Source organism: Melanostigma gelatinosum (genome assembly GCF_949748355.1).
Source record: "Melanostigma gelatinosum genome assembly, chromosome: 12".
Taxonomy (NCBI): domain Eukaryota; kingdom Metazoa; phylum Chordata; class Actinopteri; order Perciformes; family Zoarcidae; genus Melanostigma; species Melanostigma gelatinosum.
The window spans coordinates 26,092,727-26,107,636 of NC_136645.1; the positions used below are offsets into that span (position 1 = coordinate 26,092,727).

At 42.1% G+C, this 14,910-nt stretch overlaps 1 protein-coding gene across 3 annotated transcripts in view; it reads right to left on the bottom strand.

Annotated features, from left to right (window-relative positions):
• The window catches only part of ltbp1 (latent transforming growth factor beta binding protein 1), a 137,227-nt gene extending 127,249 nt beyond the window's left edge, over positions 1-9,978 (bottom strand). For all 3 annotated transcript variants that reach the window (XM_079280218.1, XM_079280217.1, XM_079280216.1), the window contains exons 1-2: positions 9,226-9,978; positions 2,288-2,358 (exon numbers count right to left, since the gene is read on the bottom strand). In XM_079280218.1, coding sequence (XP_079136344.1) covers positions 2,288-2,358; positions 9,226-9,587 — 433 coding nt within the window. In that variant the 5' untranslated portion in view covers positions 9,588-9,978. The remainder of the gene's footprint in view (positions 1-2,287; positions 2,359-9,225) is intronic.
• Between the last annotated feature and the right edge of the window lie 4,932 nt (positions 9,979-14,910).

Consider the following 14,910-nt stretch of genomic DNA (forward strand, 5'->3'; position numbering starts at 1 on the left):
GTGTATTATCAGGTTAGCAAAACATTAGAATGTCACTTTTCTTGTTTAAAGCTGTAAGAAAACCTCATTTAAATAATCACACTGACATTTATGATGATGATAATAGAACATAACCTTACCAGAATGCAGTCTGGTCCCCTCTTAATGTTAACATAAGGATGATCTAATATTGTTCTTTACTGAATACTTTCGTTATTAGCGGCCATTAAAGAGACAGAGTGTAACTTTTAGTGGCATCTAGCGGTACACCTTTGCTCTGAGTGCAAACCTGTAGTAACACTGTCTGCATGCTCAGAGGTCATCATCACCATAATAAAACTACCCATGCAGCAATGGAAGCCAGACGGTAAAATTGTTCCTCATCTAGCCTCTACATTTTGTGTGTGCACCTAGATTGATACAGTTTAACTTTAAAATGTATACATCTTTCTATAAATGGATGATTGTTCCAAAGTCAATGAGTAATCATGTTAAATAATCGTGATGTCAATATTGACCAAAATAATCGTGATCATCATTTTTTACCTGGTACAAGAAATGGTTTTGGACAACTGTTGTGGGAACTGGAAGAATTTCTAGTGCAATATTAGCCATAATGTCTCTTGCTGTGCAGTTAATTGTACTCTGTGCATCCTGCTGGCCATCAACCCAAATATTTTATGAACCAACCAACCAACCACAATCGTCTTGGGCGGCACCAAGTACAGGATGCACATATGGTAACCTTTCAAAATAGTCGCGGAAGGGGAGAAGAATGATATATGAGGCACGCGGCCAATAGCAGGCTTATATCCACACACTACAGCCGATGAGTCAGACTTTGGTATGGGTGGCTGTGGCAGGAGGCTAATCAAGGTAGGACAGACCACTATTATTAGGTTATTAAGCTTAGACTATAATATAGGCATACAATGAACAGAAAAAGACAATTACATTTCTTCTATGGTAGCAGCGGCGCATGTACATGCTGTGACCTAGCCAGACCTGCCGGACCAAACGCCACCGAACTGCCGCAGGGAGGTGAGGGAGGAGAGCCGTGATGGAAGCTAAGCTAACCCAGCTAGGACCTCAGGCACTCCACTACCCAGCCTACTTGTAGCAGTCTGAGGTTCGGTCGCAGGAAAATAGGATGGATGAAATAAGACTTCTGGCTAACTGAGCGACAGGAGGCCAGTGACTATTGAGCCCACATCTTTACAAAGACCTGGCTCTGATCTGATCAAGCAGCACTTGACGGGCAGACAACAGAACAGAGAGCAGGACTCTGGTGGGACCAGAGGAGGTGGACTCTGTGTTTACATCATGATGCTTGGTGCTCAAACACAGTCAGAGTTAATTGACAATGTTTTCCTCATGTCGAATTATAAATGTGAAGATGTCGGCCATATTATCTGCCCAGAGAATTGTTTTTATTGCTGCTGTTTACATTCCTTATGACGCACATAGAGAAAATGCACTACAGGAACGCACCACTGTTTTCCTTTGTCTGTCATGTTTCTCTTGTGTTGCAAATGGGCTACAACTGCATTTCGTTGTGCATCCCTGTGTTGCATAATGACAATAAATGATCCTTGAATCCTTGAACTAAAATGTAATGATTGTGACAGCCCTTGTCAGAGCCAGACTATCTGATCTATTGAACACAGAAACATGGGAGACTCCTGGTGCTCTCCAGAAAACTTCAGCAGTCTTTCCCTCTCGACACTCCAACAGAGCACAGCACTGGAGAAGAGCTGTTTACTTCTTAAATAACAAGTTGGCAAGACCTTGCAAACAAGAAAGTGATCTGACTAATGGGCCTGAGCCAAGAGGTACGATCCATTTCAAATCTGTTTCTCTTTCACTCTGAGACGTGTGCTCTTTCCAGTCAGACGGTATTAAAAACTGTCCAGACACTGGGCCTCATTCATGAAATGGATGTTTGCACAGATTTGCTCTTAACTTATGCATATGCACACACAAAACAATACTGGATATTTTCTTAATTATAAAACTGTTGTATGTAAGGACAAATTGTGAGTCGTTGGAACAGCTTTGAAACTGATATGCACAGTCCTTTATGTATTCTGTGGAAAATGACATGAGATAACAAAGATATAAACCCCCAAAAACTGACAGGTATCGAATAAAGCAGACTTAACAATTATGCATGTGCCAGCTTTCATTTTGTATTTTTTAAACACACACAACAAGGAGCCAAAATGATATTTACTAATTTGCAACAGCGAATATGTTTTATAATATATTCCACAACGCTGATGTGTTTAAAAATGTACTGTACACTTACGCTTTGTGCACCGCTGCGATCCCTGAGCTGCACTCCATCCATGACAGCACTGCCCTCCACAGACGTTCACCCTGCAAACAGAAAACAAATCAGTTGAGCTGTGATTGAAGATCCTAGCACAGAACTTTCTCTTTGCTCAAACAAGATGACTCTTTACCTTTGAAGATATGTCATTTCAAGTAGAACTTTACATTAGATGACCGGCACTTATCTCTTTTACTCAAAGAGTACACATGCCTGAACGTCATTGTTTTAAGCTGCAGGCTGTTTCTGAATACATTGTAGGTAAAAAACAGGCCACGTCAAGCTTCATTCAAGCTCTGTAACCTAGTTGTTGGAATGCTGTTAAGCACTATTGTTATCCTGTTTCTTTATTCCACTATTTCTTCCGTCCCCCGTTTCGTCGCTTCTTCTTCTTCATTTTATAAGCTACAGAAACCGTTCAACTATCAAAATGTTCAGCTCCTTCAGCTCATGACTTTTTCTATTTCTAACCTTTAAACCTTTTGAATTATTAAGCTTTTAGCAACTTTTTTTGAATGGGTTTCTATGGAGAAGATTTTCAAATCCTCTTAAACTTCTTCAACTTTCAAATCCTTCAACTTCCTCATACTTTCAGCTACAGACACCATTTCAACTTTCAAATGTTGAGAAAACCCTCAACTATTGCCAACATGATTCAGCTTTTTGATATCTTTTAAACTTTTTGAACTGCAGCAATTTAACTTTTATGATTTTTCAGCCCTTTTCTGACTTTATAATGGGTGCGTATTGCGCAGCTTAGAGTGCGTGATTTCACCACTAGCGTGAGGAGCAGCTTGAGATTCTTGTGAAAAAAACATTTGTATTTTGCCACTGTGTCCACAATCTTCACTCTTCATGCATAATTTCTGGATGTAGAAGTAGCTAATATTGTCCTTGTCGTAGAAAAATTACTGTGGAATCCCACAGATTTCCACATTTGACACGGAAGCCGTTAATTGAGAGGAAAACCAACTTTCTGCTCCATAGAGACCAATGTTAAATTTTGCTTCAAAAACATCTTCCACAGAACACGGTACCCCATTTCTAGATCGCTAGTTAAGCCACATTTTTTACACTACAGACACAATTTTTACAGGATCTGTTCTTCAACTCATCCTTCCCCTCAATTATTAATATCGGAGCAATAGGAGCTACGGTTATGGGAGTTTTGATGATTTGTTTGAGAGGTGTTTCCCTGTTTTATCTCCATGAAATGGCTTCAGGTACACAGGTGTTTGCGATTGAGCCAATTAGTGATGTTTATAAACACACAGACTCACAGACGCATGCGCACATACACTCCTCTCCCTCTATTTCTCTCTGTGTCTCTCTCAGTCAGTCATTCAGGTCTTAGGGATCTTTAGAGGTCTTTCCTCCCTCCTCCACCCCCCCCCCCCCCACACACACACACACACACACACACCCCATTTTAAAATAAAAGCCGCACACACATGATTTGTTGCAGCTGTTACGTGTTGCATCTCGGCCAATCAGACATGAGTATTCTGATAAGTTTCGTGATTCGAGTGACATTTACACACACCGCGACACAAGAGGGAGAGGTGAGGAAAGACATGGCAGAGCAGGACAACAGTCATGTAAGCTGTAAAAGATAAAACATCGGACAATCTCCAAATGAGAACGTTTGCCAGAGATATCAGAGCCTCTCTCTCTCTCGCTCTCTCTCTCTACCGCTCTCTCTCTCACTAATTCTTTCTTCTCTCTCTCTCTCCCTGTCTATGTCTCTGTCTCATACAGTCATTCAGGTCTTAGAGACTTTTAGAGGACCCCCCCCCCCCCCACACACACACACCCCATTTCAAAATAAAAGCCCCACAGAATGAATCCTAACTGAAATGCTTGTGATGAGCCTGTCATTGAATAACCGGTTTGTGTTTATCTAACATTATGATTCTGTCTCCTCTCCCCTTCTCCCCCACACCCCATTTCAAAATAAAAGCCCCAGAGAGTGAATTCTAACTGAACTGCTTGTGATGAAGCCTGTCATTTAATAACCTCTGTTTATGTGTCTAACATGATGATTATGTCTCCTCTCCCCCTCCCTCCACCACCCAGTCCCACCCTTTCAAAATAAAAGCCTCATGGATTAACTGTATTTTAACGTTTCGCTCAAAATGAGGCTTTTTTGTTGAAATAATGAATGCTCTTACTAATACTGCGACAACTACTACTACTGCTAATATTTCTAGTATTACCACTACTACTACAACTTTTGCTGTTGCTACTATTACTACTACTGCTACTGCTATTACTGCTACCATAAATATTATTACTACCACTACTGCTATTACTACCACTACCACTACTATTATTACTGATACCACAACTGCTAATACTGCTATTCCTGCTACTACCAGTACTAATAACCAGTACTAATACTACTACAGCTATTAGTACGACTGCTGATACTACTACTTCTACTACTTCTTCTAATTACAAATACTTCGACGACAACTTCTACTACTACTGCTACTACAAATATCACTACTGCTACAACTAGTACTTATTCAAATGCTACTCATACTTATACTGCGAATAATACTTCTACTACTACTACAACAAATATCACTACTGCTGGAATTCTTTTAAGCTACAGAAACCGTTCGAATATCGAAATGTTCAGCTCTTTCAGGAGAGGGGTGACATAACTTCACATTTGTAATCTTTCAACTTTTTTGAATTATTCAGCTTTTTGCAATTTTTTTAAAATTGGATATCTATTTTCAGCAATGTTTTTGAGATTCATTTCAGCTTTCAGCATTCCAACGCATTTTCAGCAGGAAATGCATTTTCTAGTTTCAATTGTTGTCCACCTATAGCTAGAAAGACTTACAATAACACCCTGAGGTGGACGGCCAGGCCGCGCCTTTACTTGAAGAGTTTACCAATGTTTATTGTGTAAACGGTGTCGCAGCACTTTTGTCAATCAGTTGTATTTGTCTTTTTAATATCTAACTGAACAAAAAGGAGTTATTTCATGTACCTGGAGTGTGAAAATGTCTCAAAAAAAAAATGAGTAAGGCACTCAATATAGGTGTCTCAAGGGGTTTGAGACAAGTAACGTCATCATATAAATGTTCCATCATAGTTATCTGACTTGGCACAAAATCTGCTGGCCTCCAACAATTCTCACCGGATGTTTTCCAGACATGAGTGCCGTCCAAAACACAGAGCTCATGATATGTGGTTTGGCCTTGTGATACTAAATATGACGGGGTAGGGTTAGGGTATTTTCTATGGTAGGAGGTATCTGAGGTGTAGTGTTGTGGTTGGTTTCTTAGCCTTGCACTGCCAACCTGAATCTCACAAGGTTAGTTTTACTACAGAACTTTGGTTTGGAAAAGTTCCACAGAGACTTGATTGAGTCAGGCTGTTGGAAGCTGGGCCGACCCGGGAACTCACGACTTGCATCATCATCATCAAAGAGACCGGCTTAGATGATGACGTGAGTCACCGCCCCTTGGACCTTTCAAGACACAAAATGAAACTGAACTCTGCAACACTATAGGTGGAGAATAATACAGCACATATTACAGTCTGAGCGGGGTGATGTGAGTGAACATTACAGGGACTCCCATTGTTTGGGGATTTATTTGGATGGGAGAGGGTTGTTCCTGTGCTGGTGAGACGCTCCAACACTTGAGAGTCAGCTGTGAAACAGGATTGCATTTATGAGTTTGGCCATTTCTTGCCAGTCATTTTTTCTTATTTTTTTTTTTCTTGCTGCCATGTCTAAGTCACCACACATTTTGCTATGACCCAAGAAAAAGACAAAGTTGATGAAAACAGTGAGCATGAATCAATGGCAGGGGGCCATTAAACTGAACTCACTTTGCTTTAGCACTGAGCAAAAACATTGCTCGTGTAACATTGATTCAGTGATGGGCAGCATTACCAGCAGCACCTGCTGCACATGTCCACTCTGTGACATTTTCTTATTGAAACTGCAGCAACAAAAAGCCTTGCAACCTGGTAATGAGTGAGCCGTTTGCTTTTGTGAGGGTGACAGCAATTCACAGCTGAACTGTATTCACGAATCACACATCGAAACGCTCTGATGGACCACAATCTGAGCAGCTGAGGTTAAGCTGCCAGACCACCCACGGCCTGCTGGCCTCTCGTTACTCTACTGGCTGTTTTCCCTCTTCTTATTCTGTTTACAATGTGTTTCAAAAACACTGTGATATCAGCGGCCTCACCCACCTCTCTAAACATTATACAGCACATTTCAGAGCTGCAATACCAACAGGTAGTAATCAAGACTCAAAACCGGCGTAATCATTTTGAGGATATAAAATAAACAAGGACAAACTTGAAGTTAAATGCATATTTATGGGATTTCCTTGGAAAATTCTACGCTCAGATCACAGACTGGGTTTTATCTTGTAGTTGGGTTTCTTGCACATCACAATCTTTTTTTCACCTTGAGCTAAAATCTCATTTAGGCATAACGGTCGAACTAAAGAGCATGAATGTGTAACTTAAATCTCCTAAATGCAAACTTGCACCAAAATATTTTTTTGTGTATCTATCTCACAAGTCTAAAGTATAGTTGACATGGTTTTGGGAATCTGTATCCATCCATTTTCCATACAGCTTTTCCATTTTGCTTGGCTCTCGTGCCTATCCCCGCATTGATTTAGCATATTTATTATGATATTGTTTTCTCTGAATTATAAATTATGGATACAGAATTGTTAATGATAAAAATATTTGTGCAAACATTAACCACGGACATATGCAAGGATCCTGTTTGTGGACTTCAGCTCGGCGTACAACACCATCATCCCAGTCATTCTCCACTCCAAACTCACTGAGCTCACTGTGCCAGCCTCCACCTGTCAGTGGATCACAAGCCTCCTGACAGACCGGAGGCAGCAGGTGAGGCTGAGGAAAACCACACCCAGCATCTGGACTATCAGCACTGGCGCCCCTCAGGGATGTGTACTCTCCCCACTGCTCTTGTCCCTCTACACCAGCATGTCAAGAGACCCGTCTGTTCAACTACTGAAGTCAGCAGACAACACAACAGTCATTGGCCTCATGCGGGTCGGCGATGAGTCTCCCCAGGAAGACTCATCAAGAGTTTCTTCCCACACGCCATCACTTGTCATGATGCGTGAGAAACAATCTCCCTGCAATAACTCTTGTGTACAGCAGAGAAAAACAGCGTGTAGAGCCAGCATTTTTCACATCTAACTCTTTCACATCATGTGAATTAAGGTTTTATTTCAGCCAAACCAGAGTTGGTGATTGTTGGAACAGTGGACGGACTAACCAAGATGGTTTAGGTGAGTTTTCTGTTGTTTCTGTTGAGTTTGAATGATGTGTATTTTAAGATGAGTTAACAAGGAAATTAGGCCTGTTTGGCGAAAGAGAAAAACTTGAATTCAGAAGGTGTTCATAAGGAAAATGTGTAAGAATATTCCACATTTTGAGTTTATTTAGTTTTTTTATTAGACTTAAAAGCCAACTTGTGATAGATAGATATAGATAGGTAGAGACGCATATCTGTGTTTTTACACGTACACAATAGTCCTGTCTATCACTTACCTTTATTTATTCTGCTTTCTTAGCCTTGTTCTTAGCTCCTATGTCCATTTCTGTGCTGTCAAAATCATTGCTAGTGTACGCATACTTCACCAATAAAACTGGTTCTGCTTTTGATTTGAGCAGTCGTTTATATATGGGCTGTAGGGGAATCCAAGTACAGCCTGTAACCTGTTGTGTGGGGAAAATATTAGGTGTATTGAATGAAGCCAGTCGTTGAAAAAGATGTATTCTGAGCCCACGGTTTCTTCAAAACTGATCAATTGACTCAAATGCTCTACAATATTATAAATATCAAATATTTCATTTGTCTACAAACTAATCATATGAATAGTTAGATGCTCATGTGGGTGATGATTTTTCAATGATTTTAAAAACTCTGCAAACCCACGCAGGTGTTGTTGCAGGTGACCGCTGTTTGAACTGAAATATGGATCAAAAAATCTGTTCATTGTGTTTTTGAAATTCCAGAAATGTACGATGACAAATTGGCCTCATTTCAAGACCAGACCAAAAGATAATTTCTTGACAGAATATCAGCGTGTAAATACAATTATCAGGTTTGTTGCAAAAACACATTTTGAGTCTCTGAAACGAAGCATCTATTGCTACCAACATTAGCAGCTGTTTTAGTACAGCGCCACCTTAAACAGGAGTTCTGGAGAAGCATTTTAGAGACGGTGGAAACTGCAGAGCTGCGAGGTAGTTATTATTATATAAAACTATGTTGGTATACCAACAATGTGCAGGGCCTTTACAACAGTTAACCAATTGCTATGTATGCCGATTTGCTGTGTGTCCTTTGACATATCCATACCTACTGGTATAAATACACTACATAGATCCTCATGCGATTCACAGCTTCAAGCACATCTATCTAAGGTTGAAATTCATCTGCCTTCGAGATAGGAATAATTGCATTGTAGTACATTAGGATAATATCATCAGCATTCATTTAGACCAACACCAGTCATTCATCATAGTTCATTTAACAGGTCACACTGTTTGAACCAGCCCAGCGAGGGTGCTCGCAAACACAAACCCATACTGTCAACTGCAATTAGTGTCACTGAAGTCGGCACATGGCAACAATGGTACATTTGGTGTTCTTGAGTACACTGTGGGAGCACCATAGAGCTGATCCACTCAGATAAGTTAGGCTGAAGGCTACTATTAACCTTATCAGACTAGTGCCCAACTAGTAAAGCGTAGGTTACTTTTAAAATGCTTTCCCTAAAGTGGCTGCTTGTTTGGTCATGACATCACAGGAAGTCATTAAGTTCCTTCTCATTTTCCCACTAGCCTACATTCCTCCCTCCTGACACTTATCCAGAGTTTCTTACCCAGACAGCTTCATGAGCTGCTTCTGCTGGCTCTGCGCCTGCCCGCTCTGCCGACCGACCGGCTGCTGCTGACTGAACTGCGGGGCTGTAGCCGCTTGGTTCCCCATCCTGCGGGTCCGGACCTGGCCGCCGAAGTTAGCGGTGAGCTCCACGTTGTACGTGTGCGGCTGCCCCGCTGCGCCGTGACGCGTCGAGATGGAGCTGACTCGCACCCCGCCGTTCGCTCCGGCCGACCCCGGGCCGGGCTGGAGCACGTACAGCCTCCTGAAGCCGCCCCGGCTCTGCTGCTGCTCCGCTGACACACATACAGGGGCGAGAAAGAAGCCGAACGAAAATAAGAGGCCCCATCTTATCCAAGCCATATCCACACCGAATATCAAGTCAAATGAAAAATAAAAACGTCAGGGAAAAAGGGTCCAGGTTACGTTCGGCTCCGTAAAAACACTCCTTTCACTTCTTACAAGCAAGGGAAACGATTGTATTCCTGAGCATGTCCCTGTAGGTAACGCTGCCGACCTCCAGCACGGTATGTTAAAACATTAAATAAGCTAATGCTACCTAAGAAAAAACCTTGTTTTTACTTTGAAACTTTGAGAAAATTATAAATAATGGGCATGTAAACGTCCAACGGGTGTAGAAGTGAATGTAGCTCCGCTTTCTTTCTTCCTACACCATGGAGGCCCTCCGAACTGCTGCGTCTTCCTCTGAGCAGGATTGGACTTGGTCCGCAGTCAGAATAGCCTGAGAACTCCAGGAAAGTTTGCTGGAGGTGAACAGAGTGAGCTCAGCGCGAGCAGCCAGCCTCCAGACGTGACGTCGGGGGGTTGGAGGGGTGGGGGGCGCTACATTCGCTGAGATGTTGTTGGGGCCCAAGGGTGTCAGGGGACCCAAACCAAAGCCCCCGCCCACACACAGGCTCACTGACTGACCCACCCCAACACACACTCATTCTCCAGTCAAATGTCTGTAAGCTGATACCGACTTGCAGTATAAATGTGTAAACTCACATATATAAGCAGACTGCGTTAGTTCCACTCATCCCTCAGCAGGTGGTAGTGATCACTCTATAACTGGAAGCCCAGAGCAGTATATTTACTGATGTTATCGGCCTCTTTGCACTGAGCTCACCACTTAATCACCCCTTATCTCACAACATGATACCACTATCTTGTGTTCTTATTATCTTAAAATAATTAATTGTGCTTTTGTCTAAGTACAAGATAACAATTCAAGTCATTTTTTTTGTTTGTTTTTTGTATCGGCAATGGAAAATCATGAATGCTTTTTAATGCTGTTGAAGCAGTTCACATTAGATGCCCTTGTTTTCATCAGCACTGTATTTGTCTCCTTAATTTATGAAATGCCTCCAAAAATCTGCAGTGTGTTCAGTATCTTGTTCTCAGAGCTGTATTCAAACACTGATTCCTCACATGGACCCATCAGGCTATTGTGTTGCACAGTGCCAATACTAACTGTTACTGACCTATGACCTATGACTACCATCTTGATTTCTACTTTTACATTGATATAGCACCAGATGCAGTAGAAGGACTCGTTGCAGGAGTCTGTCTGTATTTAATTTCTTAGCATGTAGGAATGGGAGGATGATGATTGCCATGTCGTGTTTTTACCTATGTGAGTAGTCACAGTAAGCTTTGTTTCTACTCACAGGAGACACCGGCATGGGCCTTCACTGATACTAAGGAGGATCAACGCGCTATGCGCTGCAGTGGAGGGATTGTAATTAACTGTAAACTCATATCTCATATCAAATAATAATGAGCATATTGCCTTCATACAATTCCTTTCAAAAGTTTGTCAAGTTTGTGCAACAACACATGAAACAAAGGTTGTAATGTCGAATATATTGTTAACAATTTGATTCTGCTTGCAAAATATTTACTTAAATGTAGGTTTTTATGAACTCCTGTTTTCAAAGCATTACATTTAAAAATCATTAAAATGAACTCATCATTTGACCTCTCACCGCCTGGTGTAGCAGATGCATCGCCCTGACTGGAGGGTGGCAAGAACTACTCAGCACATCACGTAGCCCCCATCCATGGAGGACTTCTACACCCAGCAGTGCAGGAAGAAGGCCAGCAGGATGCTCAGATACCCCATGACCCCAGACCCAAACTGTCCTCCCAGCTACTGTCCAGCAGACAGTACAGTGCCTCAACGCAGCATCTGATCCTGCACCACAGGGCTCAGGGACAGATCATTACACTGATGAACCGTTGAGCTCTTGAGCATTTTGCCATTATATACTTATACTTCCTGTTTTACAACCTATTTACATCTCTGTATATATATTTATTACTTCTCATCATGCACATACTCAGGGGTTCAAGTCGGTCTGGAACGGCGCTCCAGCTCCTTCGATTAATAGGTTAATTAATTCTCAGTTTCATACATAATAATGTCAAGCGAGTTCATTTTTTGTGTGCTACAGTCTGGTGTTCCTTCCAGCTGATTCTATCGATGTACTGTACTCTCTCAACAAATGAGAAGGTAATGTCATCAGTACATTTTCCCTGCTGTACCACTACACTGGGTCTTACTTGAATCCATTTTGTAAGCAAGACGTAAACAACTCCCACTGACTCCGTCTTCCATGACGAAGACTCATGAAATCAATCGTAACATGTATTGATTAATTCATTTTATTTGCCCGCCCACCATAGTGCTTGAGTGGAATCTGCCTGTAGTGAAACAGCGAGCTCACAGATCAATGAATGTAGATACAGTTAGTAAGTTAAAAGCACATGAACAGCAGGGTATTTGTGTGATTTAAACAGCTGGCTGCTAAAAATGCAGGGGGTCTCTGTGAGAGTGTGGGGGGGTTATTAGCAAGGATGACAATAAAATGATTGATATCAACACAATTATTGATATTAATATATGTTGACAATACTATTGATATTAATAGAAATAAAAATATGATTAGTAACAAATAATAATAACGGGGCACCACCCATGGGATCAGGAACCAATAACCAAACTGTGGATATAAAATTGATGTTTACTTAAAATGTCAAAGTCAAAGAACTATTCCACATTCAGAGTGAACAGTGAAGGTCAGAATCTGAGCACTGATTATATAACCAGCTATTATCACAACACATACGCACAAATAATCACAGAAAACTGCTCTTTAAAACTAGAACGGAGTTTATTTCTCTTTAACAACACTGATCAAAGTCAAAAATATTATAGGTCAACAAACATCTACAAGCATACTAGAAGCAACAAGCATTCACGTAGTGATGGGTGTGTGTGTGTGTGTGTGTAGGAGAGAGAAAAAGAGAAAAATGGCGGATGTAGTCTCGTAAGTGACACACAATGGAGGCCGCGCTTAACCGCCACGTGTTTATGAAATAAGCACAACGGAGTACGTGTGTGTTGGAGTGTGTGTGGGTTAGTGTCAGGATCCCTGTCAGACCAGACACCTCCCATGGCCACACAGCTACAGACACTTCACTGAATTACCTCCTGCGGGCTGACACACCAGACCCAGATCCCACTAATGAGATCTGGGCAGTATTTGAACCCTGGTCCTCCAGACCTGTGTTGTCAGTCCGTACAGTCTTCATACAGGCTTCATTCCCAAACCAGCTTCAACCCGGTACCGTCTTCTGCCTCGTGCCTGCTCTCCGGTGTCGATCCACGGGAATCACACCGGCGATCTGCCTGCAACCCTGTGTCGGACCAAGGGATCCACACAGTAATCCTGCCTGTCTTCCGGTATCGGTCCACGGAGAACCACACCGTCGATCCTGCATGCTCTACCGTATGAAATAAAGTATTTTCTTTCCCTCAATTTCTGTCTCGTGGTCTTGCTATTGGGTCCTGTCCAGAACTCCCTTGACAGTTAGTTTGAAAAGAAGGTTGACTGGTGAACTCGGGTTCAGCAGTACCGGCACTGGACCTTGAATTAATAAAGTACAGTTTAATGACTTCATTCGTGGCGGCAGATTTAAACAAAACTCAGCAGCTTGGAACAGCTGTTCTCTTTCTTTGCATATGTGGATGTTCACATCTGCTTTCCCAAACCGGGTCCACATCTGCTTCCCCACTTCAGGGTGAAGGCTCCACTCATCTGGTTGGGCTCTGCCCCCAACATGAGGTCGGTACCCTTGTTTTCCAGTTCTAAAATGTGGAAGGCCTTCAGAGACAACAGGTGCTCTGAGGCCCACGACCACAAGTTCTCGGTCACCTTAAACAGGGCAGCTGACCGAACTCCACCTTGCCTTTTGATCAAGACCACGTGGTGCGGTTGTCGGTCTTCACCGTAAGTGCCTCCCCTGTATCAGGGTCAGAAGTACTGGAGGACCAAAAACCATGCCTGTCGCTCGAGGAGATTGATATGTCGGTTTCCTTCTGCAGGAGGCTACACACCACCAACCGCTCCCCAGCAGGTCCCCCCCCCCCCCCCCCCCAACCTATCGGAGTTGCATCCGTGAACAATGTGATGCAGGAGGTCACTCGTCCAAGTGACCTCTTGCTCACTGTGGCGTTCTCTCCTCCAGATGTTTAATGCGTTGAGTGACAGATGAACTCGATCCTTGACAACAAGGGCTCAAAGAGGATCATCCCGGTCCTTCACGCTGCTGTTGCAACTCTCTGAATCTGAGTATTTATTTGGCTGATTCTATGGTCCAGTCTGACCTTAAAACTACAGCCACTAGCATGAAATTCAGTACCAGAACTAGTATTTCTTAAAAATTTAGTTTACATGTACTTCACCTACAATAAACTCATATTCAGTTGTTTTTATCAATGTGGTAAACTCTGGGCACCTACTTCATGGCATACTACTGAGCTCTTATGAGGACACAAAACATATTTGTTCAATGTTTTGATGCACATGAAAAACTGTACAAAAAAACTGCCCAAAAACAGGAAACTATCTGGTGCTCACCCGAAACATTTCATATGCACCAGTTCATCCTTTTCACACATATTTGACGATATTTTCTAGACCTAAGATATAGTAGAGTAATGTCTACCTGAGCAGAGAATGAGCATAGAAATGCTCCCAATCACGTATATAGCACCTTGAAAGACAAATTCCAGGAACCATAGCACAATCTGTAGAGCAGTCTGAAGTATGATAAAGAGCATATATTCATTACAACCCTTTCATAAAACATTTAATGCATGGATAATGTTGCATACATGGGTTTTGTGCATACACATTAACACATCTGATCCCTGTGTGTTTTAACAAATAACAGTTGCTTGGCATCTTTAATCCCACCACATACTTCCCCTGTAACCAAAAATGTCAACTTTTTGACAAATATCTGCACCATGGATTTTTTGCTGTTTTCCTCGACCACATGCCACCAAGTAGGCACAATTGTGGGTAAACAATACATTGATTCAGCATGCGCCCCATTTCCTGACTCGTGTTTATTTATTTCATCTATTTTATCAGATCAATGAAGTAATACGTGTACTCATTTTGGTTGGCAACTTTCACACATTTAACCAAACAGCCTTCCCTCACAGAACATGGATGGAAAGTGTGTGCTTGTGTTTGTTCGTGGTTATGTGCTTGTGAGACGGATCTGGGCTGTGGAACCTGCTGCTGAATTTGTGCCCATGAAATGTGATGGTTAGCAGAACCTAGAGACAGACAGCTTCCTTGGGAAAGAGGGTGGAGGCATGGAGCCCTTT